The sequence below is a fragment of the Onychomys torridus genome, chromosome 3, assembly GCF_903995425.1.
Source record: "Onychomys torridus chromosome 3, mOncTor1.1, whole genome shotgun sequence".
NCBI lineage: Eukaryota > Metazoa > Chordata > Mammalia > Rodentia > Cricetidae > Onychomys > Onychomys torridus.
Genome location: NC_050445.1, coordinates 110000681 through 110028153, shown reverse-complemented (window position 1 = coordinate 110028153; position 27473 = coordinate 110000681). Strand labels below are relative to the sequence as shown.

Genomic DNA, 27473 nt, shown 5'->3' with positions numbered 1-27473 from the left:
TGTCTGCTGGAGAGCCTTGGTTTCCTCCATGGTTTTTCCCTCCATGTGCTGAGGCCATTGCTCCATCCAGTGAGTCCACTGAGTTCAGGCTGGCTCATAGCAGAAGGAGCAGTGGGAATATGGGTGTCAAGGGGAATGGTCCTATGTCCTCTGGACGCTCGCCAGGACTCAGCTCTGGAACAGTGACATTTGCACTACATTCTGTCGGTAAGAGGAAGTCAGAGGTCAGTGCAGCATCAAGGTGTGAGAACCAGAATCCACGCTGAAAGAGAAAAGCCTCTCCACCAGCACAGGGGCAGAGAGAAAGAAATCATACCTGCTGAGGAGACTTGTCCCAGCCTGTGCTCAGGTCACCTCACCATTGTATCTTCGACACAGACCTCTAGGGAGCCTCCCTCTCCTGCTTCCCACCACGTTGTCATCTCAATGTCAATGACCTCTAACCTCGACTTTTCTCCATTCCTCCAGGGTGTCCCAGCATGCCCCACTTTCCTCTGTGGGCAGGGCAGGAGCCAAGCACAGGGTGGGACAGAGACTCACAGGTCATCACCACTGACCTTTTGGTACTCATTTGCATGTTCAATGTGTAAACCTCTAACCTTTTTATTTCTTGTTTTTGTGTTGTGTGTAGGTATGGGTGTGTGCATAGGTGAGTGTGAGTGGGTGTGAAGGGGAATCACCTGAGAATGGATGGTGTACATACAGGTGTGTGCGTACATGTGGAGGTCAGGGGTCAATTTTAGGTGTTGTTCCTCAGGGGCTGTCCACCTTGGTTTTCTTGTGGTGGTGGTGGTGGGGGGGGGACTGTGGGGGGATTGGAGGATGGAAATGGGGGGAGACAGGGTTTCTCACTGGGACCTGGGGCTCACTGACTGGTGTTAGACTAGCTAGTAGTAAGCACCAGCAGTCCTCCTGCCCATTCGCTCCCCAGCATACACCATCATACTTGACTTTTTAGGTAGGTGGCAGGAATCAAACTCAGGTCCTCACACTTCCTAGCAAGCTCTTTAGCAACTGAATCATCTCCTCAGCCACAGCCTTTTTATTTTTGATCTTTTTTTTTTTCTGTGTATGTGTAGCGCTGGGTATGGAACTGAAGCTTTGCTTATGCTAAGTAAATGCTTTACCAATAAGCTACATACCCAGCCAACAATGTTTTTTAACTAGTATATAAAGACATAAAAATTGTCCATATTGCTAAGCTCAGTGGAACATGCCTGTAATCAGGAGGCTGAGGCAGGAGGTTTAAAGCCAGCCTGGGCTACAGACCATCTCAAAAAGCAAAACAAAAGAAAACAGAAATAACCAAATTTGCATGAATGAAACGTTTCAATCCACGTACACATTGTGCAATGTTTAAATGAGGTTAAACATACCTGTCACTGCAAACTTTCATCAGTTCTTTATCATGAGACTTACAGAGCATTCCCAGTGTTTTTAGGACATGTACAACACACATTACTTGACATCGACCCATTTTACTGCAGCTTACCAGTGTACTTCTCATTGATTTCTGATTGTACCAGCTGGCCAGCCTTCCCTGCCACTCCACTGTGCCTGTGAGCCTAATGGAGTTCTTTTCCACCTACCTACCATGCACCAGGCACAATGCTTGGTACTCAGTCTGAGTGTCCCATTTAGTTCACAAAACAGATGGAAACCACCATCGTCATCGTTGTTGCCATTGTACAGGGGCAGGAAGTGGGCCATTCACCTGTAGTTGGTTTTGTTTGCTTGTTTGTTTGTTTTTACTCTTTGGAGGCTTGCCACCCAGCTCCCAAATAAATACATGGAGACTTATTTTTACTTATGAATGCCTGGCCTTAGCTTGGCTTGTTTCTATCCAGCTTTTCTTAAATTATCCTGTTTCTCTTTAACTACGCTTTACCTCTGGGCTCTTACCTTTCTCTAGTCTTTTTACCTTTCTTTCCTTCTTGCTCCATGGCTGGCTGGGTGGCTGGGTGGCTGGCCCCTGGCGTCTTCCTCTCCTTTTCTCATCCCTCATTCTTCTTTTCTTTATTCTCTCTGCCTGGCAGCCCCGCTTATTTCTCTCTCCTACCTAGCTATTGACTATTCAGCTCGTTATTAGACCATCAGGTGTTTTAGATAGGCACAGTAACACAGCTTCACAGAGTTAAAGAAATGCAACATAAAAGAATGCAACACACCTTTGAATCATTAAACAAGTATGCCACAGTATAAACGAATGTAACACATCTTAAACTAATATTCCACATAATCTAATATTCCACAGCATTCACCTGCATGTGAGCTCAGAGTTCCAGGCCAGCAGAGCTAGGATCTTAATCCAAGTGACCAGGCTTTAGGGTCCAGTGGCCTCACACTGCCCTGTGCTACCTCTTCTTCACAGAAGACTTACTTTCTAATCACTTCATAAATAATGCAAATTGATGTCTTTCTTCATTAACCCATGAACTGGGTTCTCTCCAACTTCACAGTGTCACCAACCCCACCGTGTATCTCGATTCTTTTTGCTTGGCTTCTGAGGAATTTCAGGCTCTTTCTGGGAGCATGCAGTGACTTTGGAATGTGAATCATGCTCTCGTGGCTTCTGTCTCCATCACTTTTGCAAACTCTTTCCCCTTCCTTCCCTTCTCACAAGAAGCTCCCCAGGACCCTTTGTCCTTCCCAATCGACATCATGCCTCACAAATGGCAACTCCTAAAGCTTCACCTCCACTCTGACCTCCTACAGGAGGCCTCATCAGGGCTTCCGGGTTGGCTTCCCCCAGAGAGACCAACACTGTTTTTCAAAAGTCCACACTGAACTTGACCCTGCTTCCCAAGCCTCCTCCCTTCCTCCATGTAGGCAACTCAGGAAAGCGCCACCAAGTCAACTGACCCGGAAATCCGAGTTGATTATTTTGGAGGTGGGCTGGATGAGGGATAGGAAGTAGAGAGAGACACACTGCTTGAAATGAGTGGTCTCCCACTAGTGGTGGGTGGGCAAGATGTGCCCTGCTCTGAGGCCTCTGTCTTTAGAGGAAACCTAGCCCAACATTACTGGGTGAGACGTCATGATTGTTAGATGTTGGTTAGCAATGCAAATACTGTAAAAGTCCCCTGGGGATAGGTGCGGCTGTGTAGGCTACCAGGCCACACCTCTGCTGCTCTCCAGGCCACAGGGACTGCTTCTGGCTAAATTCAGTCCCCACCCTGAGCTCACTCCCATTCCAGACTTGCTGCCGCTTTAGCACCTCCTGCCTCAGCAGAGAGAGCCACATCCTCTTACTGTTCCAGAGCAGGAAGTCCCCATCCCCTTAACATCTTATGCCCCACATGCTCAGCATAGGAAATCTAAGTTTGCAACGTGTAATCAACAGTTTCTAAAGTTCACACTGAAAATTTCTTATGCCAAAGGTCTTCTGCTTGTGTCAGGTTTGGCAGCTCCAGTTTAATGGAGCTGAGCCACCAGCACCACAGTCACAGTGGTGGCTAGGGTATCCCCGTCTCAGGTGAGAAGGCAAGTCTACACTGTGAAGAGACTTGCCAGGAAGCGACCCAGCTAGCCAGCACTGCTGGGTTTGGAGGTCCAAATTACTCAGCTTTATTTCCCCCAACTTCACACGTGCAAAGTCTTACATTCCTTCTGTTGTTTTCTTTAAGCACAGTTTCTATTCCTGATCTCCACTTTCCTCCTAGCACAAGCGACTTACAGTGTGGGTTTACAGCAACCAAAATCCCCAAGACTGCGGGAAGTCTAAAGTTTCTCCAGAGGATCTGCCTTCTGATGTGTTCGTTCCCCCTGATCCACTGGGATTTCCAGCGTGACCACTCTCCTCAAGCCTCGGTGCATCTCAGATCACATAAGAGCTCTTGAGAGGGTAGAAAGATGCCACTTCTGGAATTGTCACCTAGTCAGTTCATGATAGTTGCAGAAGAGCCTGCCACCGAAAAAAAATTTTTTTTTGACCTGGTTTTATCTGCAGCTGTCCTGTTCTAGGGGTTTCTGTGGGCACAAGAGAGCCAAGGACCTGGGAGTGATTTCTCTGCTGCACTCCTGTTAAATATGAACACCCTGGGCCATGACTGCAAAACCAACATTATTCAGCTTTGGTTTTGCTTTCTAAATCCCTTGGTGTCAATGAATCCAGTAACCCAGAAATGCCAAAGCCACAGATAAGAACATGAAAGTTGGCCAAAAGTCACAAAAGGCTAAGAAAAGGAGAGCCAAGAAACAGGGAGACGTACACAGCGGGCGGGACTAGACGTGTATACAAAGAGATAATGCTGCGGATGGAAAAGGGTCCCAATTTGTCAAGAGACAGAAACTTTGACTTCTTCAGATTACAGAAGCTGAACACACCCCACACAGAACAAACCTGAGGAATCCATACCAAGACACACGGTAAAACTTCTGAAAACTAAAAACTCAAAACCATCTTGAAGGTAATGAGGGGGAAATGATGTTCTCTGTGAGAACAGAGGAGGTCAAGGGAAGTGAGCACCATCAGCATCAACTTTTATGGCCAGAAGTAACCAACATTTTAAAAACAAATTAACATTACATTAATTAATCATTAAATTTTGGGGAAGAACTGTCATCATAAAAATCCCAGCTTCAGTGAAAACATCTTTCGGGAATGAAAGGAGTCCCAGACATTGTCAGATGTGTGAGATAAAAACAATCCAAGATAATGTCTACAGCTGACCAATCCTTTGCTGTTGATTCCCTGGACCAAAAATAAACAGACCAATAAATAAATCCAAATACAACTACATGTTGTCTACAAGAAACTCAGTCCAAATATAATGATGGTATATGTAGAAGCACCCCAAGGAAGCTATAAACAAAATAAGACTCAAGCCCCCATATTATATCTAATAAGTAGGTTAAGCAAGGTTACAGATTACAAGTTCAGGAAACAAAAGTCAATTTTATCACCATAGACTAGAAATTAACCTAGGCACACTGAGAGAAACAACACATGACATTTACAATTACTTAAAATAAAAATAAATATAAATTTAGTGGGGCAGAGGCGGCTTACACCTTTAATCTCAGCACTCGGGATCTCTGAGTTCAAGGCCAGCCCGGTCTACGGAGTGAGTTCCAGGACAGCCAGGGCTACACAGAGAAACCCTGTCTCAAAAAAACAAACAAACAAATAGGATCAATCTAAAATATTTGTGTAAGACTTGTATGTTGTTAAAAGTACTGCCTTGTGTTGAAAGAAGGAAGTAAATAAGAGCTGTAGCCATGTGGCAAATAGATAGCCATGTTCAATGTATTTCCTGTCAAAGTCTCAACAAGATTTTTAATAAGTATAGACAACACTGATCAAAACATTATTTTAATAGGTGAAGGAACTAGAATAGCTGAACCAACCCTGTGAAATATGAAGTGAGTATCAGTATATAGGAGTCATAGGATTTTTAGAGAACTTCAACCATCAAGACCACGGTGTTGCCAATGATATTGCCAGAGAAGCTGGCACAAACCCGCAGGGTAGAATGGGGAGCCAGAAACAGACTCATACAGAAAGACCAACTGAATTTTGTGAAAAGGGGAAAAACAATTCACAGGAAGAAAAACTGTCCCCCATCTAAAGGTTCAGGAGCAACTGATATGTGGACCAAAACCAAAAACAAAATGAAAAGCTCTGAACTAAATCCCACATCCTAACAAAAATTAACTGTAAATGGGTTAAACGTAAAATATAAAAAATGTAACTCTGAATATGAATGAATTTTCTCAAATGCAGGACCAAGCAAAGACTTCTCTTAACACGAAACACATGATCCATTAAAGCAAACACTAAAAATTTGTTTGTGACCCAAATTAAAGCTTTTGCTTTGCAAATGAACCTCTGAAGAGGTTGAAGAGACAGCTATAAACCAGGGGAGAATACTACTTGCCAGTCACACCTCTGACACAGGCAGGACTGGCATCTATAATATACCAGAACATCCAGAACTCAACTGTTAAACAACACACAATAAGACAGTGGTCAGAGGGAACAATGAGACATTTTACTAGGATATAGAGAAGACAGGCACATGGAAAGGCATTCGATAACATAAGCCATCAGGTAGATGCAGATAAAAACACAAGATACACAACAGTCAGGCTTTAAAAAAAAAAAATCAGGGAGGGGAGGGTGGAGAGATGGTTCAGCAGTTAAGAGCACTGACTGCTCTTGCAGAGGATCTGTGCTTGGCTCCCAGCATCCACAATTCACAACCTCTATAGCTCCAGTTCCAGGAGGACTAATGCCCTTTTCTGACTTGCTTAGGCTCCTGCATATATGTGATACACATTACATACACCTAGGCACACATACATACATATGCATAAAATTTAAAATGTACTTAAAACATTATTTTTTTGGCAACAACAGTGGGAATGTAAACAGATACACCCACTTTGGAAAACATTTTATCAGCTGTTTAGAAAACTAAGCAAACTGTTTCCTTTTCCTTTCTTGTTTATTTGGGACAAGATCTAGCTATGTAGACCAGGCTGATCTTGAACCACAGGTGATCATGTGTCAACAATCCTGTACGCTGGGATGGAGAGCATGCTTCACTGTGCCTAGCCAGTGTTCAACAGCAGCTTTTTTCAGAATTAGCTGCAAACTGGAAACCACACAGATGAGCTGTCCTTCACCAGGTGAACTGTGTGGTACTGTGGCGCATCTAATCATGAAACATGAAGCTGGACAATCCAGTTTGTGCTAAATGACAAAAGTACTAAAGGTTGCATATCTATCTCATGATTCCACTTACAAAACAACCTGAGGACAAAACTTTTAGAAACAGAAAACAAAGCCAAGACTGCCTGAGGTTGTGGGGAAAGAGGAAAGGGAAGGGAAGGAAATGTGGCCGTGACAGGTCTCAGTGGATGGAAATACCGTTTCTTGGTTGTATAAATCCAATGTTGGGCAGGCACGGCGGCACACATCTTTGATCCCAGCACTAGGGAGGCAGAAGCAGGTAGATATCTATGAGTTCCAAGCCATCCAGGCTAGAGAGTGTGACACTGTCTCAAAAAAATAAGTAAAATAAAATATATAAAGTAAATCCAATATCACTGTGATAGTGCTCTGTAGTTTTGTAAAAAGATGTTACCATTAGAAGCACCTAGCTTAGTTTCTCCGGGTCCCACTGTGCTGGTTAAGAAAGACTCCGTTTGTCCTATGCACCCTTTATAAGTTCCTAAAAGATAAGTTCCCAGAAACTCTGACTCCTTGCCCCTCTCCAAAACTGTAAAAGTGCTGTAAGATAACTGCTTGCTCTGCCTTTTGTAAACACACTTCTCTGTGCACCAGGGAGTGAGGCTGCTCCTCAGCCACCCTTCCTTTCAGTAAACTGCAGTTGAAGTGAACAGTGGTGTGTGCTTAGCAGGCCCAGGCCAGCTTTGAGACCAGGCTCCCAGCCCCTCCTCTGAGCCTGCTGCCCCTCTTCCTGGCCTGCCAGAAAATACAAAAACAGCCCCAAGAAGTCCTTTAACAACTCCTCTGTGTCCAAGCCCTGGAGACCTGCCGAAGGCAGGTGGGCTAGGTCCCTCAGCATGGCCTGCAACCAAACTGTCTCTCAGATGACCTCCTTTTATGTTCCAAGTTAAGTTAGAGTGCAGGCCTCACGTCCATGGACACCACCACTGTGCCACCATGACAGTAGGACTATTCAGTACTGCTGTTTTGCAAAGTGGTTGGCTAAGAAGAAAGCTCTGGAAGGCCTGTGGAGGTGGGTATGGGTCAGAGTCATCCCTCCTGCTCCTCTGCAGCTGTCTTTGGAGGTGTCAGGCTTAGGACTCAGCGGACAGGCTCTAAATTTAGGGCTGGCTTCCAGACTCTCCACAGCCACATAGCCAGCTGTGCTGGTGGGACCCGACTCTGGAGGCACCTGGGGGAAGTGGTTTTAAGCAGTATTTGTGTGTGTGCAATGTGTCTGTTTCCTTCTCCAGGGTTCTAAGCACTTGTGTGGAGATGTCATGTGTCTTGGTGTGTGTGGTGTGTTGTTCACCTCTGTTGTGAACAACAGCTTTCGAAAAGAAGCTGCATCTAGCTGTGAAGGAAAACTAAAAAGGAATCTCTGTCTGCAGAGACTGGCTGATTAGAATTTCAGGTCTGTGGAGAGGTTAAAATGCGGCAGGTCCAGAGGCAAATTACCTTCTCTTGGGCTAAATTCTGGCCCTCCGGAATAGCCATACCTCCCTTGCCCATCTTTGTCGAACTAACATCTTGTGACAACAGATAAAAACCTTTTAGAATCTATTGACTTAACAGGACAACTGGCTACTGCCAATCCAAAAGCTAAGAATGCCTTCAGATAGCATCTCGAACCTGTAGAAAAGCTTCCCTCTTCTCACTGTACCTGCTTCTCTGGTGTACCCTCTAATGTATTTTAAACTTGCCTTGGCTATGACTTCTCTGTTCTGTAAAAACTATAAAAACTTCCTGAAACTGCTTCCATATTGGAACATGGAATTTGGGGTAACCTAAGTCTGTTTTCCCAGGCCATGGTCACTCAAAATGGCTCCAGAATAATCTCTTTATTTCCTTGAAAATGGGAGCTGTGGTTTTCTATACTGTGCATGTGGTGTATTGTTTTTATCTGTGTGCATATCTGTGTGTAGAGAGTGAGTCCATGCTGTTGTGTGTCTGTATTCACGTAGTAACTGTGACAGTCATGTGTGACCCTGGGTGCAGCTAGCATCTGGGGGAAGGATCCTGAGGGTGTCTCCTTATGTTCGTTTGAGTGTGCCGGCACCTGTGATATCTGAATGTGGGTTTCGCACGTGTGCATCTGTAAACATGTGCATTCAGTACTTGTGAGCATGTTTCTGCTCTGGATACCTGTGTGTGGGTCAGTGCTCTTGCCTGTGCGCCTGGTCTGGAAGAGCCCCTTAGTTCGGTTCAAGGCCTCGTGACAGTCCCCATGCGGCTGCTGCGTAGGGCCGGGAAGGGCGCGTGGCAGGTCGGCGGGCGGCGCCCCGCTCCTCCCCGGGGGCCGGGCACACGTGGGCCCCCGGCGCCGCCTCCCGCGCGTCCCCACCCAGCGGGCCGCCTCCGCCGCCGAGCGGCTGGGGATAAAGTGGCGGCGCAGACGCCGCGCCCTATCGCCGCGCAGCCGGCCGCGCGCAGTAGTCTGGCTCTAGCCCGCCGCAGACCGGGACCCGCGTGGTGCTCGGGGGACGTGACAGCGGCGCTCGTGGCCCGGGTAACTGCCTCCCGCCCCTGCCTCAGGATAGGAGCCGCCGCCAGGGGTCCCCTGCGCGCGTGTGCGTGCGCACGAGTGTGCGCGCGTGTCAGCGTGTGCACGTGAGCGCGCCCCTCGCGCCCTCGCACCAACCCCCAAACCGACTTGTGCCCGTCAACTGCATCTTCCCAGCCTGGTGTGGGGACACACTGGCCAAGTCCCCGCCGTGTGTGGTGTGCAGATGACAGCCGCTGGGCTTCCTTCCCCAAGCGGTCGCGGGCGGGCGGGCAGGAGGCAAAGTTTGTCGGAGAATCGGGGTGACTTTGCTCGGGGACCCGCATCTGCGCGAATGCGCGGTGCCGCGGAGCGCGTCTCGCAGCAGCTCCGGGCTGGGGACCGGCTGTCCCTCGCTCCCGGAACCCCTTCAGGGGTGTGTTCTGGAAAAGTGGTGACATGAGCTAGCGCTGGAGCGGCAGGAGGGAGCAGCTCGCACCCCTGCAGCCCAGGCGGGGAGGGCGCAGACCCCGCGGTGCTGCCCTGCGGCCGCGATGAGGGAACAGCCCTCGTTTGCCTGGCGCTGATAAGGCTGTGGCGGTAGTGGAATGCGAAAGCCAGGACGGAATGGAAACAGGTTTGTCATGGCATCTTTGGCATTCAGAAGGGAGAAATCGCTCGGGGCGCGTCACCTACTTATTATGCCCCCTAGAATCCACTCCGTGGAGATTTTAGGAGAGATGGGTCCTTGCAGCTGGGGCTTTGTACCCACGGAACTGACTGTAATTTCCGCTTGATTACAGCTAAAACAGTCTTTAAGATGAAGTTTCCTGAGATGATTTAAAATAAACACAGTTGGGAGGGGGCTGCAATGAGGCACTTAAAAAAAAATAAAAGTGAGCATTTTCTTAAGGACAAATGGGATTTTTTCAGTCTTGGAGAGATTTGCAAGAGATGATATGTAACTTTAAAAATAAATATCAAATTGAGGGTTTTTTTTTTTTTTTTTTAACTGCTTAGGAAAAAAAAAAGCCACAGTCCTTACTCTGAACAAGGCTTCCTTTCCTCCCCAATGGACATGAGTGTATTTCTGACTTTAGAATATGTCCACCTTTCTTCCAAGGACCAGAAGACCTCTACAGGATGCCTGAGGCAAATTCTCCCAGGCGAACTCCACAGAATGTTCCCTACCAGGACCTGCCTCACCTGGTCAACGCCGATGGACAGTACCTCTTTTGTAGGTACTGGAAGCCCAGTGGCACACCCAAGTAAGTCCTCTCCCTGCGCCGCCTCTTTCGTGGCACCCGCTTCTCTTCCTTGGTCCTTGTGGAGTCCACCCTTTCTGTGACTTACCTCCCATCCGTCGACACCCCACGCACAGTGGTGTTAGCAGAGTTGAGAGCGGTACCTAACGTATGATTTCTTAAAAACGAGGAATCCAGAGTTCTCCTTTCGCCACAACTAGGAGAGGATTCCACTGTCTTCAGAGATTTGCGTGACTTTTTTTCCTTTCTTTCTTTTTTTTTTGTACCAGAATTAATTTCCTGTTGGAAGCATTCATTTCAAAGCAAACCCAACAATTTTTTTAAAAGGCCACTGAATTCATAAGAAAACTACAATTATATGTGTGTGTATGTACCTCTTAACCTTTGCTGTCTATTCCTGCTTAAGTCTGAGTTTCAGAGATGACGCCCAGCTAGCTGGGGTGAGAGCAGTGTGGTGTTCCCTTCTGGCTCATTCCCAATCAGTCACTCTGGCCATTCCCCACTTTTCCCATCCAGGATCTGCCTTGCTGTTAGAAACAGGGGCTGGGGCTGGGCACAGCCTGACAGCTGCTCTGTCACCCTGCTCCTCCTGGGTGAAGCTGGGGGTGGGAGGTGGGGGAGAAAGCCCTGCCTTGTTTGTGTTAGTTTGTGGCAACCTTGGCCTGGTGAAGTCACTGCTTCCTGTTCCCTGTTTTAGAGGAGGCTTACCTGTTCCATGGGCCTCTAGTCTCTTAGGGGTCCTGATGGGTAGGTATTGTGTCTCCCACTGGGGCTCTGGGGTTCCCTAGTTGAGTGGCTTTCTCAACCAGGTGTGTGCAATCCAGCTGGCATCCTGTTAACAATACAGAGGTAGAGACTTAACAATACTATAACTCCGGGGTCTCTTGTGTTTCCACAGTGGGCTGGGGCGCACAGGCTGGTAAGTGTTCCTGCCTGTTCTTAGAGATGTGCTAGAGAGGAGAGTGTGCAGGTGTGTGGTGTGTGGAGCATTGCTGCCCTCATTAATCATTAGTTCTTACTCTGACTTAACCAAGACCAGCACTGCACATTCTTTTTACTTTCTAACAAGTCCTAATACAGTGAGCAGTTTAATTACTACAGGAGGGGAAACAGGGAATGAAAGCCGTTGTTAATGTCCAGCCTTGGCCTTTGGAGGCTTTGTCGGTGGAGTAGTGACAGTGCCCCAGTTCACAGTAAGACACAGAGGGCCTGCAGTCTTCAGCGGGGCGGGGGGGGGGGGGGGCGAGGGAGATGGCGGACTAAGCCGGGAATGGCCAAGTTGGCTGCCCTCGCCTTGGCTGTGGGTGGTTTTCACAATCTCTCCACTGAGGTTGCGATGCAGCAGCTCTTGGCTCACTTGCTTTTGCTCTAGTTAGAGACAGCAACCCAACATCTTGGCTTCAACTGAGCTAGCTCTTGGAAGTCAGCATCTGCCTTGTGAGGGATTTGATGGGCATAGGAACAGGCGTGGACAGCGGCAGCTACTGCGCTCACAGATTTGGAAGAGACGTGTGTCCAGGAAAAACCAAGTTCAAGGGCAGGAGGCATGAACTAGAGAGAGGCACAGAACCATCAGCATCTGTGGCTTGGCCACTTCCCATACTGTCAGCTCTGTGTGGTAAGAGAAGACAGGCAGGTCCGGGGTCCCGCCATGGTTTCACAAATAACCCAGGCGGTTGTCTCTGGAGCCCACTGTCTGCCAGGCCTCCTGCCACCTCTGAGAGAGAGAGTTCAGCTGGTAAACTACCTTTGGGGTTGGGGTCCGCCTCTGATGGAGCCAATCTTGGAAACATTTCACAACCAGCTCAGACTGAGTGGGACAAACACTGCCCTGGAAGGCTCCTTTGGAGAAGGATCTATCCTTGTAGTTGACAGGCCTTGGAGAGGTCTTACTGGTGTCGGAGAAAGTGTCAGAGCAGTCAGGGGGGTGGGATGGCAGTGGGGTTTAGGGCAGGAGACTGTGCCAGCTGGTAGCCAGGCGTCTCAATCACAGGAGGAGCTGCTTGGCAAGCTTTTGTCTCTCATGGTCTGAGAGACCCCAAAATACCATTGCCCACATAGCACCGCCCGCTTGCCAGTAGGAAGAGAGGGTACCCGAGTACACCCCTACCCCAGAGCCTTTCCCCTCCCTCATTGCAATCTGGGCCTCCCCTTGCATAACAAGCTTCCTCCCAGTCCGGAGGAGAGAGGGAAGAAAGAACAGGAGAAGAACAAGGTGCTGAATCTCCATGCCTGCCCCACTGGCCACATGGTGTGCACCTGTGTCCTGGTTGCTTTGAGCCTCAGACGACTGCCCCTGGAGCCCTGGGCCTGTCTCCCACAGGTGCCCAGACAACAGTTACAGGTGTCTGCTCGCCACCAGCTGGCGAACCGGTCCAACCTGCTCTGGACGCTAGAGCAAGGAAGAGGACTAGGCGTTCTTGGGGTAGTCACTACAGTGGACTGATTATATCTTTACAAATGGTACACTCCCCAGAACCAAGGGAGGACAGCACATTCTCGGGATAGTTGTTGCAGGGTGAACGTGCAAACATGCTGTTTTTAATACGGTAGTCTGGAATCTAGGGTTCAGTTAATCATTACTCCCTTTGGCCACATCCAGGCAGGCCTAACTCATCCAGATGTGGTTACAGTCATGAAAATACATGGTACTGACCGCAGATCTCCTTTCTGTGGAGGACCTAGTAAAGTTCCGAGATTGGACTAGGCCCTGTCCATACCTGATCTCTGTAGTGCCCACACCAATCCGAAGGGAAACAGTGTGGTTGTCGTTATGGCTGCTTTCCCAGAAAGGAGTGGAGACACAAGGTTATAGAGCGGCCAGCGGGCTGTGGAGAAGACACAGTCAATAAAGCACTTGCTGTGCAAGCGTGAGCGAAGACTTGGGTTCAAGTCCCAGAACCCATGTAAAAAACTGGGAGCAATGTAGTGGCCAATCACCTGTATTTCTAGTGCGAGGGAGACCGAGGCAGGCAAATCAGCCTCACCCTATTCACTGAACCTCAGGTCCCAGTGAGAGACCGTGTCTCAAAAATGAAGATGGACAGCTTCTGAAGTTGGCCTCTGCCCTCTCTACACATATGTGCACATGTGCATATACACCCACATTTACACACACACACACACGTACCTTGTCAGTTACTGAACACATCGCCAGTCATGTCCAACGTTGTCCTTCCAGGTAGTGTATTCTTAGTTAATTCTTACAATTTAGGATAAAGATCACTTCATAGGGCGAAAAGAAACGGGAAAGTAATTCACAATTATTTACACATCAAAAGTGGCATGTTGATTAAAGATCATGTGTCTGTTCCGGAGAAAGAGCAGAAAAAAGCGCTCCTACTGACTGCCCGGTGCCAGGCTGCCTCCCTCAGACTCCAGATGCTGGCATCTTGACTGCTGGTTCTTTGGCAAGCTCCCTTTGATGGGCAGGGTCACAGACACTGACTGGCCTGTGGGTGGGGTCAGGAGGCCCTAAGTTCTCCCGACCTGGGCACCCATGGTTTCTCTGTGCCATGGGGTTTTCCTCTTTGTTCTTTCACCAAGTGGCTCTCAGTCCTGACAAAGTTCAACTTGGAATCAGGAGTGGGAGGGAGTCCCATGGCTGTCCTCCAGAAGAGTGAGCAGGCCGGTGGGGGTTCTGCTGTTCTGAGAACAATGCCGATTTGGTGGTGGAGACGCCCCTAAAATGCGCATCTGCTTCTTGTGACTGAGGCTGGAGTGTACTCTGTAATTACAGGATTGCCCAGCTCTCCCCCGACCTGCTGGCTCCAGGCAGGAGCACCTCTCTTCAGAGCTGCCTGGAGGAGATGATAAGTGGACAGGGCTGAGCCAGACCCCAGGGCTCTCTTCTCCAGCCTCCCGGTTTCCTCCTCGTGGCCCATGCACTTGGTCTCTAGGTTTTCTGTGGCCACGCGACCCTAATTGAGAGAGCCTCCACTCTAGCCCCAGATGTCCCGAGGCACACGGGCCAGTGCATCTGGCTGGAAAGCCAAGCCTCGGGTTTTGGCAAGTGCCGAACCTTCCCATTGTTATCGGTATTTCTAGATGTCCACCACACTCAGACTCCAGAACCCAAGCCTTCCAGTGTCCTTGCTAGATGTGCCTCGTCCCACTGCCCCTGCCAGGGTGCTTCTCTAGCCCCTGAGGGAGGCCAGGCTCAGACCATGTGCTCCCCGCACCATTCTCAAGAATTTCCCATGTTGCTGTGGAGTGTAGGGTGGGGCTGTGGGGGGCGGGGCTGTGGGGGGCGGGGCCCGGGTGATGGACTGACAAGGGGGGTGTTCGCTCACCATGCTCAATGGTTGGCTCTGTGGTAAGCAGGAGCTCAATCGCTTGCTATTCTTTTCCGGCTACCCAGGGTGGGGCTCTCCTGGGGGACCTCTGTGACCCCTTTCCCAGACCACTTTGGTTCCTCCTCTCTCTGCCTCCCCTCTCTGGGATGTTGCCAGTGCCAACCTGAAACACTTCCTCCCACCTATGCAAATGTATCTGGGGAAGAAGCCACTTGCTGGAAGCTTATTCAGATGTCACAGTCCTTCCTCACGCCCGCCCCATAACACCCTCCTCACACTGGGTATGTGGATAGCAAGGATAAGGGTCCCTCCCAGCCATCTGGAGCTAGATGGGGAGATGAAGAATTGGAAGCACCACCGTGTCCGCCACGTCTGCCTTGTAGAAATTTTGTTCTCAGGAGTCAGTCTTCTCTCCCTTTGGGCTTTCCAAGAAGGGCGTAGGCCGGGTCTTCACCCCTTTCTTGCCTCCCTGTGTGCTTGTTCCGTGTTCATGGCGTCTGCCTGCAGACTGTGTCTCAGTGTCTCCATCTCCCTGCTTACACTCCTCTGAACTTGTGCCCCCTGGGGCTAGGCATTCTGCACTCCACTCTCTTTACTTAGCTGACACCTACCTGGGGGTGCCTTCACCAGGCTCTTCTGTGCTACTTCCTGGTGACTTCCACGAGAATCAAGGTTTCCATAGCTCAGCTCGGGCACATCAGTTCTGTGATGTACATCGGCTGCTCAGGCTTGCACTGGGTCTTCTCTGCTTTTCTTCTCTGCCTACCAGGCTCCCCCTCACAGGTCACTTAGCATGGACATTTCCACTCACAAGGCATATGAGCAGGAGGGGAGAGGGAGGGCAAAGGCAGGCTTTCAAACGAAGAGGAGGTTGGGTATGTGTGTGTGGAGAGCTACCATGTGGCAAAGACCAGGGACAGGGACCCTGAGAAGCCACATGCCATGGGGGCTGGCGGGTGGTGGTGGTGGTGTGTGACTTCCACTCCAAAGGCTGGTTAGCAGAGTGTGGGCCAGATCTCAGCTCTTGCCCTTTCACCCAGTATCCTCAGAGGTGTCCATCTTCCAGGAGGAAAGACAGGGCAGAGGTGTCACACGGAAAGGCAGAGCAGCAAGGCAGAGTTGGAGTCACAGGTCTGTCTTCACTACTGGCTGGCTGGAGATGGTGGTGGTGATATTAGTGAGAAGCAAGAAGGGTCACCCCAGAGGGGATGGAGACAAAGGTTGTCCCTGCCTGAAGCCCGAGGGCATGGAGGGAGGATAGGTCATCCACAGTGTCTCACCACTTGACAGGAAGAGCCTGCAAGTGTCCCCCGGCCACTTAGTCCCTGTTCAGAAAGTGTTGGGACACTGGCTGGAGCAGATCTGGAATGAACCGGTGGGAGAAATGGAGAACAGTGTGGGCCCCCATCGCCCACCATGGTTCCCACTGCCGCCTCAGCCCAGGAGCAAAGACTTAGCGCCTCTGGTTTAACACCTGTTGTCTCCCCACAGCCCTGAGAACCTGGGCCCCACTTTGCACATTCCACCAGCAAGGCCGCTATTTTTAATCCCTCACCTCCATTTAGGAGCACCTCTCTATTCTTTGGCCTATTTTAAGAATTTCCACAAGTCTCTTTCCCTCGCAGGAAGCTGTTATTTCCCTGCTGGGGTGTTTGTCTGTGCGTTAGCAAACCATCTTGCTTTTAAGTAGGCCGTCCCTTCTGGGCTGTTTTTTAAAAGACTCTTTGAATGGCAGAGATTTTTCTGGTGGGAAGAGTAGAGGCTGCTGCTGTTCTGGGGTTGGTTTTCCCAACGGCTTCGTTAAGGGATAAATTCTCCCAGTTGCTGTAAGAATGTTCTGCAGATACAAATCTGGCTTTGTTTGGTGACGGAGCCTGAGAGGGCAGATAGCAAAATAAGCCCCTTTGTAAATGGAAGCCTTGTCCTCCGTTGTCCTTCGCCACCTTTAGGTTCAGATTGCAGTCCCAGGAGCACTTTGTGCCTGCCAGCCAGGCTCTTGATGTCTTTGTGTAAAGGGGGAAATGGTCTTTAGTGGTGCAAGTTTTCACAGCTGAGATTACAAGATGACCCTTGCCCCATAGTTCAGAGTCCTCCGAGGTTCCTGTTGGGAGGTGGCCCCTTTCACTTCTCAAAGCCCTGCTACTGCGGGGGCGGGATGGGACCACATGGTGGTCATGGGTGACACTGGGGTGACACTGTGCTCTGTGTATTTGAGGGCTTCATAAGCGCCATCTGCCTCAGGCCACTCCACCTGCTGCTGTCCTAGGCTGGCATCTTCTGCCACCGGGTTCGAGTTCCATTCAACAGATCTTTGTGGGCTCGGTGATGAGAGAGCATGCCTCGCCTTCCCCAGTCAGAGCTACACCAGGTTCTTCGTTTGATCTTAGCGGTATCAGCATACTGGAAGTAACGAAGGGCAAGAAAGAAGAAGGGAAGGAGGAACGAGGAAGAAAGGGAAGGGAGAGGGAGGAAATGCAGGAGGAGGAAGGGAAAAGGGGACGTAAAGGCTGGAAGAACAACAGGTTTGAGCACTGACTGTAATCACAGGATTTCCTTAGCCATGCATAGGGACTTCCAGAGGCTTCTGGGTAGTCATAGAGTGTGCTGGTTTAGTTTGTCAATCTAACACGAACTGGGTCATCTGAGAAGAGGGAACCACAGTGGAGAGATGCCTTTAATACTGGCTTATAAGCAAGTCTGTGGTTCATGATTGGTGAGGGCCCCAGCCCACTGTAGGCGGTGCTATCCCCTGGGCAGGTGGTCCTGGAAGGTGTAAGAAGGCAAACTGAGCAAGCCATGGGGAGCAAGCCAGGGCAGCCTCCCTCCCAGGCCTCTGCTTCAGTTCCTGCCCTGACTTCCCTCAGTGATGGAGTGTGTGTTATTTATTAAGCGGCACTGTTTACTGTGTGAGAGAATCCACGAGGCACAACAGAACCCACCATAAGAGTTTAAGGGACTAGAAGGGGTGTGCATAGGCCTGTGGGATGACCGAGCAGGAGGAGAGGGAAGGAATAGGTGGAACCCACTTTTATAGCCTTCCCCCCTGCACATGCGCATATGGGCTTACGAAGCCACACCACGCATGCTCATAGAGTACGTGATCATGAAGCACATGGATAACAGGACATAGGCCCTAGGATGACTAAGCATCTTGCCTGGCTACTGGACAGTGCACGCAGGGTCATGTAGCTGGGGGAGTGGCTAGGAATTCTAACAGTGTGACCTGAGAGTTAAGATAAGATAAACCCTTTCCTCCCCAAGCTTTTGGTCGTGATGTTTATCACAGCAATAGAACGTGAATCAGGGCCTAGGGACTGTAGTTTATGGCGAGGAAGGTGGAGGAAATAAGGAAACTACGCAGCTGGCCACCTGTAGCTTCTGGCTAAAGTCTCCTTGTCAGAGCAGGTCAGTTTCCCGGGTTGTTCACACACATCACCACCTGTAGACATTTGTCCCCCATCATCCTCTGCTTCCTCCAGGGCACTGGTCACAGACCTAAAGAGACCACAGTAGTGACTAGTCTCTTGTGGGTCTTTATAAAATTGTGTGTATTGTCATGGTTTTTAGGTGCTGAAGTGCTCACTTCTCCCTGTACTCTGCTCCCTCTGCTTGCTGCTAGTGAGCCCAGTCTGCGATTTTAGGAAATACATTTCCTAGCTTCCACATGTGAGTGGGAACATTCAGAACTTGTCTGTCTGTGCCTGGCTTAGTGTCCCACAGCTCCATCCACATTGCCACAAATGATACAGTTTTATTCCTTTTCATGGTTGAATCACGTTCATGTTTATCTGTCAACTCTATTCAGTAACCAGGAGCTTGCTGTGCGTCTCTCTTTGCTGTGCTGATTTCTCCTCCTTCAGGGATATACCTAGGAGTGGTCTGTAGATGGGTGATATGGTAGTTGTATTTCTAGTGTTTTGTGAAGTCCACGTCATTTTCTATTGGCCACACTAATTTATATTCCTACCAAGAGCATGTGGCTAGCGTTTGTATTTTTGTTGATTTTTATTCATTGTTGTTATTATTATTTGTCCCATTTGTTAGGTCCAGTGTGGTCTTTCTTGCCTGAAGGAGAATGGGACAGCTCCCAGAGGACTGTACCCAGCAGTCAACTCTAGCTTTACTGAGACTGGTTTTTAGTGGTCCCAGTGTTAAACACTCTCAGTCTGCATGAGTTTCTCTCCTTCATTATTTGGAAATGCTCGGGATGCGTGGGGTGAGGCTGTCACTACAGCGCCACTCACCAGGTCTCGAGTGGGCAGGGTGTCGGCGAGCATCTTTGCTAATGTTCTGTTGCATGCTTGGGGCGAGGGGGGGGGGTTGGTCTGTGTTGCCAACCTGGCAGGTCTCTGTTGCCCTTGGCTGGACCTTGGGGTCTGTGATGGCGGCTAGAGTATGAGTATGGCAGGCTGGGAAGGTGCTTGCTGGTCACAGGTGACTTTACCCAAAGGCCCAGCAATGGGGGCCTGCAATAGGGTCACCCCAGTGCATTTCCACTTGGCCTTACCCCTCAGACTAGCTCAGATTTGTGCTTGGAATAGCAGTAGTCTGTTAGCCATTTTCCTGTTGCTGTGTCAAATATCTGAGGCCAGTAAAATTAAAAGAGGAAAAGTTTATTATGGCTTACCCTGGTTTCAATGTAGGGTTCCTTGGTCTAGCTGCTGTGGGCCTATGAGAGCCCAGAGTGTCAGGGTGAGCATCGTGATGATCACAGAGCTCATCATTGATGAGCTAGCTTCTCCAGGGAAGAATTCATCTTTCATGTTTTATTCCATCTTCTCCATTGTTCTCCCCTCCCCCACCCAACTTCTGGAACAAATAAGACACCAAAGTGTTTGTTACAACTCGTGCCCCGCCTCCCTGTGTTCTCAGTGGGAGGGCTGGGGAGGGCAATTCCCAGAGCCCCCAATGGAGTTTTAGGAAAGGAGACATTGTCCCCAGAAGGGCCTAGACCATGGGTGCCGTTTCAGGAGTGGAAACTTCCAGAAGAGCCCCACACCAGGCATCAGCACTTTGACCCTCCTTGCTATGACGTGTGTGGGAGGCTGCCAGGGAAGATGCAGGGTGTGTGGATCTGCAGATCGAAGCTGCTTTCCATTTCAGCCTGGGAGCCATATGGATGCCAGGACCTGGGGGTGGACTTCGCTTCCCTGTTTCAGTATGAGGGTGGACTCCACGTGTAACTCACAGGACAGCAGAGGGCCATCCTTCTCTATGGCACAGCTTCCTCCAGGTTCCTTGCCTGAGTCTGGTTTCTCCGTGGAGACAGACAAGAGATGCCATCTCTGCCGTGAAGATGCCCTGCATGTTGGTCAGGGAGTCAGTGCCAGGCCCCTGGGGAGTCTGCTAGGGAGAGTCAGGAATTCTGGGTTGGGTCTTGAGGGAGGAATTCAGGCAGGTTTCAACTGGGTCTTAGAGGTAGAAGGGAGCATTCTAGTCAATTGGGAGCCACTTTTGTACTGGCTGGCCTGGAGGTGGGAAAGGATACGGGGCACTCTGAAACTGAATGGGGCTTTGGAAACGAGCACGGAGTGGCTGAGCACAGAGCGGCTGATTTGGGGGCCCAGAATGGAGCGGCTGATGCATTTGTGTGCTTGGATCCCACTATCAAAATGGCTGGCTTTAAAAAAAAAAGAAAGAAATAGATTTCCTGACAGTTTTGGAGCTTGGCAGTCTAAAATCAAGGTGTGGGCAGGGCTGGCTTCTCCGAGGCCACCGGCCCGTGTACCGACGGCAGCCTTCTTGCTCTGTCCTCGCCCTGCGCAGTTGGTCAGTCCTGCTTAGTTTTCACAGCCTGTTTCATGTGTGCAGTGACTTGGGCCTGGTGTGTGGGCCCTGGTGGAAGCGATCAGAGTCTCTGGGTACTTGAGGTTGGATGCTGTGGATGGCATTGTGCATCCAAAGCAACTGGGTGGAACTTCCCAGCTCCATATGGCTGAGTTTTTAGACTTGGATGAGCAGTCTGCCTTCCCACATCTGTGCTTCTCTGGGGGACCCTGGGGGAAACCCCAGCCTGTGGGGCTGTCCCTGGCTGTGCTGTCTCAGTCCAAGACAAGGGCAGCAGCAGACAGAAGATTCCAAAAGTCAGCCCTGGACTCTAGAGAATAAGGGGCCTGACTTGGCCTTCCCGGGGTTCTTCCCCCATCCCTTCTGACTTATTTCAGCCCCAGGGCTGAGTGGGACTCTGGATTGCTCTTTTTATTTATTAAATTTTTTTTTTCATTTTACATACTAACCCCAGTTCCCCCTCCCTCCCCTTCTCCCGCCTCCTCACCTCCCTCCCCCTCTAACCCCCATCCACTCCTCAGAGAGGGTAAGGCCTCCCATGGTAGTCAACAGAGTCTGGCCCCTCCCCATTGTATCTTTCCCAGTGCCATCTGCAGCCAAGGCTGCCTCTCAGGCTCAGGGATAGCTGACAGGACATAGAAGAACCTTCTGGAGGGTTCCCAGACACATGGCCTTCCCTCTCGTCTCTGGGTTGGGCTATACCACTTGAGGCCGCAGTACCCATGTGACAGTCACAAGAGAACACGACTGATGTGCTATGTGGAGTGGGAAAAGGTCCCAGGAACCGACTGATTGACATCGCGGCCACCACTGGGTTCTGATGCTTTGTGCGAGGTATAGCCAAGTGATGGAGGTGTAGGAGAGTGTTTGAGCTGCTGGGGTTTGAAGTGTTTCAGAGGGGTCCTAACGCACCCAGGAGCATGAGCAAGGAGGAGGAAGGGCAGCCCTGGCGTGTGCTAGAGGCTGAGCACAGACAACCAGGTTGATGCCAGACACTGAGGGCATTCTCCAGCGGGTCATGCTTGACCTTGCTGTCCACTGAGCCTTCTCCCTCAACGTGCAGGACATCAAGCGGGCATCTCTTCTCCACTCCCAGCCTGCTCAGAGCTTCATCATGTAACAAAATTAGCCTTTCCTATTTTTCATTTTCTTGGCTATGGTAATTGGTTCAGGGATGGGCAAATCTCCTGTGTGAGGCAGCCATTGGTGAGACAACCCCATGGCTCTCTGCTGGAGGAGAGTCTGCCAGCCTGAAGTCTGAGAACTGGGGCTAGGAAAAGCAGGTCAGAGTCGTGTTGCACCTACGAGAGGACTGAGCTGACGGTTCCATGAGCCGGTAGGTGTGGAGAGAATCGTTATGAGGCTGTTGTTGACTTTGGTAGGGAGGTCAATGCTGAGGCCTCTACAGGGCCCTGGATGAGCCACAGGACCTGAGAGCCACCCTAACAGTTCTGTGTTCCTGTGTTCTCCTTCTCTCTCCTTGTCGCTTACAGAATCTCTAACCAGAGACTCATGGGACTGAAAGTCTGTCATAGACACTGGGCAAAGAGCAAGGCAAACCAAAGCAAGAGGAAGGGAACAGTAAGATTTGGTCAGAAAATGATAAACCGGAAGAAAAAGGTAGAAAATACATCCAAAGTTGGCTATTTGAAACCATCAACAAAACTGACAAAATTCAAGGTAAACTGATCGGAAGAGAGAGAAGACTTAAATAATGGAGTGAGGATTCAGAGAGGGGATATTACTACCCATTTCTCAAAAATGTCAGACAATTATAAAAATCAGAACTTAGGCAAAAATGGAGAAATTTATAGGAAGAGGCAAACTACTCAAACTGACTCAAAAATAAACAGGAAATCCCAGCAGACTTATAACAAGTAACAAGTATCTACCTGCAAAGAAAAGCCCAGGCCCAAATGGCTTTACTGTTGAAATCAACAGATAAGAAGTCATGCCTGCCCTTCACAAACCTTCCTAGAAAGGAACATCAAGCCACCACCAACAAAAACAGGAGAGGAAATTCTCCTAACTCATTCCCAGTAGCTGGTATTACTGCCAAAGACGTCACCTGGAAAGACCTGGGTCAACATTTCCTATGAAGATAGAAGAAAAAACGAAATGAAATCCAGAATGCAAGCTTGATGACCCAAGTTTGACCCCTGGAATCTATGTAAAAGTGCTAGGAGAGAACTAACTCTACAGAGTTAGTCTTTTGTCCTCCATACATGTGCCATAGCATGAACATATGCACACACAATTATAATAAACGAAGTAAATGTTTAAAAAAACCCAGCAAACTGAATCCAGCAACACAGAAAAACAATAAGCAGACAAAAATCTACACACTAAGTGGGATGTGTCCTGGGAATGCAAGGATGGTTTAATATCTGAAAAAAGTACAACTAAACAGATTAATCGGCAGAACAGATACTACATAGTCATCTTGATATGGAAGAGGTATTTGACAAGATCTGATAACTTTTCAATATTTAAAACACCCCAAAACCTAGGAAGAAGGGACCTGATAGCAAACAGCAGAAAACCCCACTGCTGATGTCAAACCTACCCGTGCCTTTCCCCTGAGGTGAGGAGCAAAGAGATGGCTGCCCCTCACAGCTTGTCGGCATTCTTCGGGAACGTGGCTCCTCAACCGCTGTCCTGGTGCGTCTAAGACAGTCGCTGTGCTTTAAATACAAGTGGGAAGGGCAGGGAATGCAAAGATGGTCTGCTCTGGGGTGTAGAGATTTGATAGGTAATTTTCACTCTATATTTTAGAGTTTTCTGTGTTTCTAACATTTTTGCCAAAGGACCACTATAGGGGAAGGTTTTGAAGAGCTGTACAGGAGAACCAGGTCTGAAGGATGGTAGGATCAGAGTGAAAGGGGACTGGGCGGCAGCATCAGAAGGCCTGGTTAGGGCCGAAGCAAGGGCTGGAGCCAGTGATGGGCTGGACGTGGCTTCGTGGGCCTTGTGCCGTGTTGGGAAGACCTCGGCGACTTCCAGGGAAACTGAATGCAGAGAGAAGGGCAGAGATCCCACTGTGAGAGCACAGTAGATTCAACATCCAGAGCATGTGCTGGATGAACCAAAACCAAGAGGCAGAGAGGACAGTGGCAGGAGAGAATATGATTAGGAACCAGGGGGCTAACCAAACATGGCACCCCGTGGGTTAGCAGCTGGCCTAGTTGTAGCCTCTTCTCCTTAGCTATGAAGCAGGCAGTGTGGGTTTGCTAGTGTGGCTAGCCACACACTCCTTTGGGTGACTCTTCCCAAATGATTTAGGGCCTCTCAGAGAAAGAAGGGTGTTAGATGTCAACAGGCTTCCAGCATCTGGTCCCTGAACAACACCTGGATGGCCTGCTGCCTCGTCCTAGGCAGAGATGCACACACAGGTGGTTGTCAGCATTCATCTGTGTACCTACCACCCCCCCCCCTCACTCCATCCCTCAGGCCATTTGCCTATCTGAGACAGATAAACCTACCTAACTCTCCCCAAGGGTATTTGCTTAGGAGTAAAGCATTGTTAGATACTGTCAAAACTCTGTTAATGTTAATCATTAGCCTCTGTGATGAGCCTTCCTTTGATATTTGTGTTTTCTTTGAGATAAGAGGTTGGCAGCTAGAACAGTTTGACTCCATAATTGATGAGTGTTAGACTCGTATCTGATGCCTGGATGCCTCAGCTGGAACACCACCAGCAGATAGTGGGGAGCCAGTTGTATGGATGTGGTGGAAGCCTGCTGGTCTGAACACTTCTCAGCTCTCTGCTCTCTTTCTATTTCTGCCATCCTTGGTTGATGTTGGCTCCGTTTGAATCGTTCCTGACCCAGCTGCTCTCTGGAACCCTCCAGACACCCTGTCACTGCTGCTGTTAACACTTTGAGGAAGCTGCACAGCAACCACAGCTGCTTGCTGCCTAAGTACAACCCTGGCTCTGGAAGGCAGTGCCTAATCATGACTGTTTTAGACATTTCCCACATTCTCACCAGTCTCAGTGGATTCCAGCAGCCATTTTAATGGAGGCCAGAGGTGGATGGACATATATGCTTGCCACCAACAAATTCACCGGGTTCTAACAAATATTTCTTGGTCATCCATTATATGATGAATCTTGTTCTGGGACTTAGGGATGTAGAAACCGTAAAGAGCACAGCCCTACCTTCCGAGAGCCCTCAGCTAGGAGAAAGGCAGATAGAGAAGCCACTGGTGCCTATGCCAGGATCTGGGGTCGAGACCAGCTCTCTGTCCTGAGAGGCTGGAGATCATCACAAGTGGAGGGTTCTTGGCAGCCTCTCACTCATCTCCTGCCTGCCTATCTGGTGCATTGCACACCAAAAGCGAGCATGGCTGAGCTCTCTGCACTGAGATAACAACTTCCCAGAGCCTCCACGGTTCACCTCAGCAAGGTGCAGAAGGCATGTGTTCCTTGAACATGTCTTTCTTAGGCTCCTTCTGTATCAGTTTTTATGTGAACCTGTGTTAGTTTGGGCAAAGTGACAGAAGCTAGCAGAGACCAGGGCTAGTTCTTGGGACTTGTGGCTCTGGATCTCACAGTGCCTGTTAGGTGATTAACAAAATTCTTCTATTTTATTGTTGAAGGAAGTAAGTCTCAGATGCAGGCTACTAAGTCATAGCAATGCAGCCTGAGCCTACCAGCTTTAAAAGCCCGGTTCTCTCCAACACCAGGCTGTGCCTCCTAAAAATATTCCCAGAACTATGTGTGACCCACTGTGGGTCATATTCTTCTCAAGATGGGAAATGGACACTACCGTCTCATTTAAGATTCTTACTTTTTTTTTTCTTATGTGTATGGATGTTTTGCCCACATATATGTATGTGCACCACATGTGGGTAGGGCCTGCAGAGGCTAGAAAAGGGTGTCAGATCCCCTGGGACTGGAGTTACAGATGGTTGTAAGCCACCTTGGGAGTGCTGGGAATCAAACCTAGGTCCTCTGGGAGAGCAGCCAGTGCTCTTATTTGTTAAGCCACCTCTCTAGTTGTGGTCCTCCAGCCCCCTTTTATGGAAGATTGGGGCTTGGAAAGGCTTGGTGGCTGAGGTCCCATGCTTAGGGATGGCGGGTTTGGACAACCTGTTGTCCCCACTGCCCGCCCTGAATGAGTGTCCAGATCCAGCATCTGCTCTCTTGAGGCCAGCCTACTGCAGCTGCCCATTTATGTCCCAGCTGAGCTCAGAGGCTCCATCACATGTCTAGATGGGGACATTTCCCCCACCTCTCCTGCATGCTCCATAAATTCCTAATTGCTTGCTGCCATCCGCTTGGCATTTCACCACCCAGAACTTGGAGCCATCTGCAGCCTTGGGGAGTTCATGCTGTTTTCCTTCCAGGAAAAAAAAAATTACATAAGATGAAGCCCAGCGCCGCCTTATAGGATGGCAGGGAGCCTCCTGCCGAAGAGACCTGCTCTCCTGTTGTCCTGGTTCTGAGGTGCACTGCTTCTGTGATCTGGGCCTGCCTCCCCAGCAGAACCTTCAGGCCGCATCTGTGTACTTGTCTTTGTGTCGCACAGACCCGCCCTCCCCAGCGTTCCTCTGAGCTCCGTGGTGGATGTTTTGTCCTCTCTGGGGGTGGGGGTGGCCTCCAGGGATCAATATATCCAGAGATCCCAACCCACCTCCTCCAGGGGGCCTCCTGAGGATGGCTTGGCCCAACTCCTCCACCTGCTTCTCTGGGGGCGGTTTCATTCCCCTGCGTCCAATAAAACCACCCCTGTATTTTCCGAACATTTTCATCGCACACCCTTGATAAATGGGCAGGCTCGCTGTTGGCCATGACTGCCGACACCCCGCTCCCTGAGAAGTTGGGCGGCTCTCCTAAAACGAACAAGTTCAAACCCTAGTGGGGGAGTGGTGCAGTGGGGATGGCACTTGGAGACGCATCCAGGTGACAGTGCCGGGGGGGGGGTTGTCCCCAGGGAGGGGGGGGGTTGTCCCCAGGGAGGGGGCAGCTGGCAAAGGAGAGGGTGGCTGTGAGAAGAGGGATCGGCGAGCAGAGGGAGCCAGCTGACAGCTGTGGGGGCCAGGTCGGCTTTGAGCAGGAGTGATATTGGAGCTGGCTCTGGACAGGAACCTGCTGGCCAGAGCTGAGCTAGGTCCCAAGACCTTGAAGTCCATTGGCAATGAGGCTTTTTGGCTTCTCGACCCACTGAGGTCACCGAGGCCACTTGACTCCCATCCAGCCACTTGCCTCCATCCTTTTGTCACATGGCTCCCCGTGGCTTTTGCCCTGACCTTAGCACTCACCGGCCTGTTTGCGACTTTTGCGGCAGCTGCTTTGATTCAGTGCTGGTCGTCTTTGCTTACTTTTTATATTCTCTGTCTCCCCCTACCACCACCTTTAAATCTATTTTTAAAAGGAATAATGGGGCTGGAGAGATGTCTTAGTGGTAGGAACACTTGCTGAAGAACAGAGTTCAGTTCCCAGCACCCACACTGGGTGGTGCACCACCACCTGTAACTTCAGCTTTGGGGGATCGCATGTCCTCTGCAGACAGCATGCTGGTGTGCACACATACACGTAATTTAAATCACTAAAAAGAATAAATCTTGAAAACAAACTGTGTTCTAGTGCAGGACGTGAGAGGGCTACCATAAATAGGTGACCACGGGAACAAAGGGAACCCTGGAGCTGGCTTCCAGCTCTGCACAGGGACTTGTGTGAGACTCTCCCAAGCCCGAGGCCTTTCATCTGGGAAGTGGGCAGACTGGTGGTTAGCACCTGCCTCCATCCCCTCTCGCTAAGAGCCTAGGCATTGGATGAACCTGGCCATAAACAGCATTCTTCTGCTGTGTTGCAATGCCATTGAATGTCACACCAAAGTACAACCCATTGTGGGCATCTTAAAGGCCGAGAGATGGTGTTCCGCCCACATGGATCCATTACACGGATGAGACAAAGTGGAGAGCTCAGGGGCCCTCCAAGTGATTGAGCCTCAAATTTCTTTCTG

General features: G+C 49.8%; 2 protein-coding genes across 3 annotated transcripts in view; one reads left to right on the top strand and one right to left on the bottom strand.

Moving 5' to 3' along the window:
- LOC118580108 (sperm mitochondrial-associated cysteine-rich protein-like) overlaps window positions 1-8188 on the bottom strand; it is a 62498-nt gene extending 54310 nt beyond the window's left edge. Inside the window, exon 1 of the mRNA XM_036181906.1 lies at window positions 8135-8188. Coding sequence (XP_036037799.1) covers window positions 8135-8188 — 54 coding nt within the window. The remainder of the gene's footprint in view (window positions 1-8134) is intronic.
- An 822-nt stretch (window positions 8189-9010) lies between these two features.
- The window catches only part of Mgll (monoglyceride lipase), a 111798-nt gene continuing 93335 nt past the window's right edge, over window positions 9011-27473 (top strand). Inside the window, exons 1-2 of one of the 2 annotated variants that reach the window (XM_036181008.1) lie at window positions 9011-9185; window positions 10282-10426. In XM_036181008.1, coding sequence (XP_036036901.1) covers window positions 10302-10426 — 125 coding nt within the window. In that variant the 5' untranslated portion in view covers window positions 9011-9185; window positions 10282-10301. Of the gene's footprint in view, window positions 9186-9288; window positions 9796-10281; window positions 10427-27473 lie in introns of those variants that run through there. The other variant, XM_036181007.1, reaches the window with a different exon arrangement.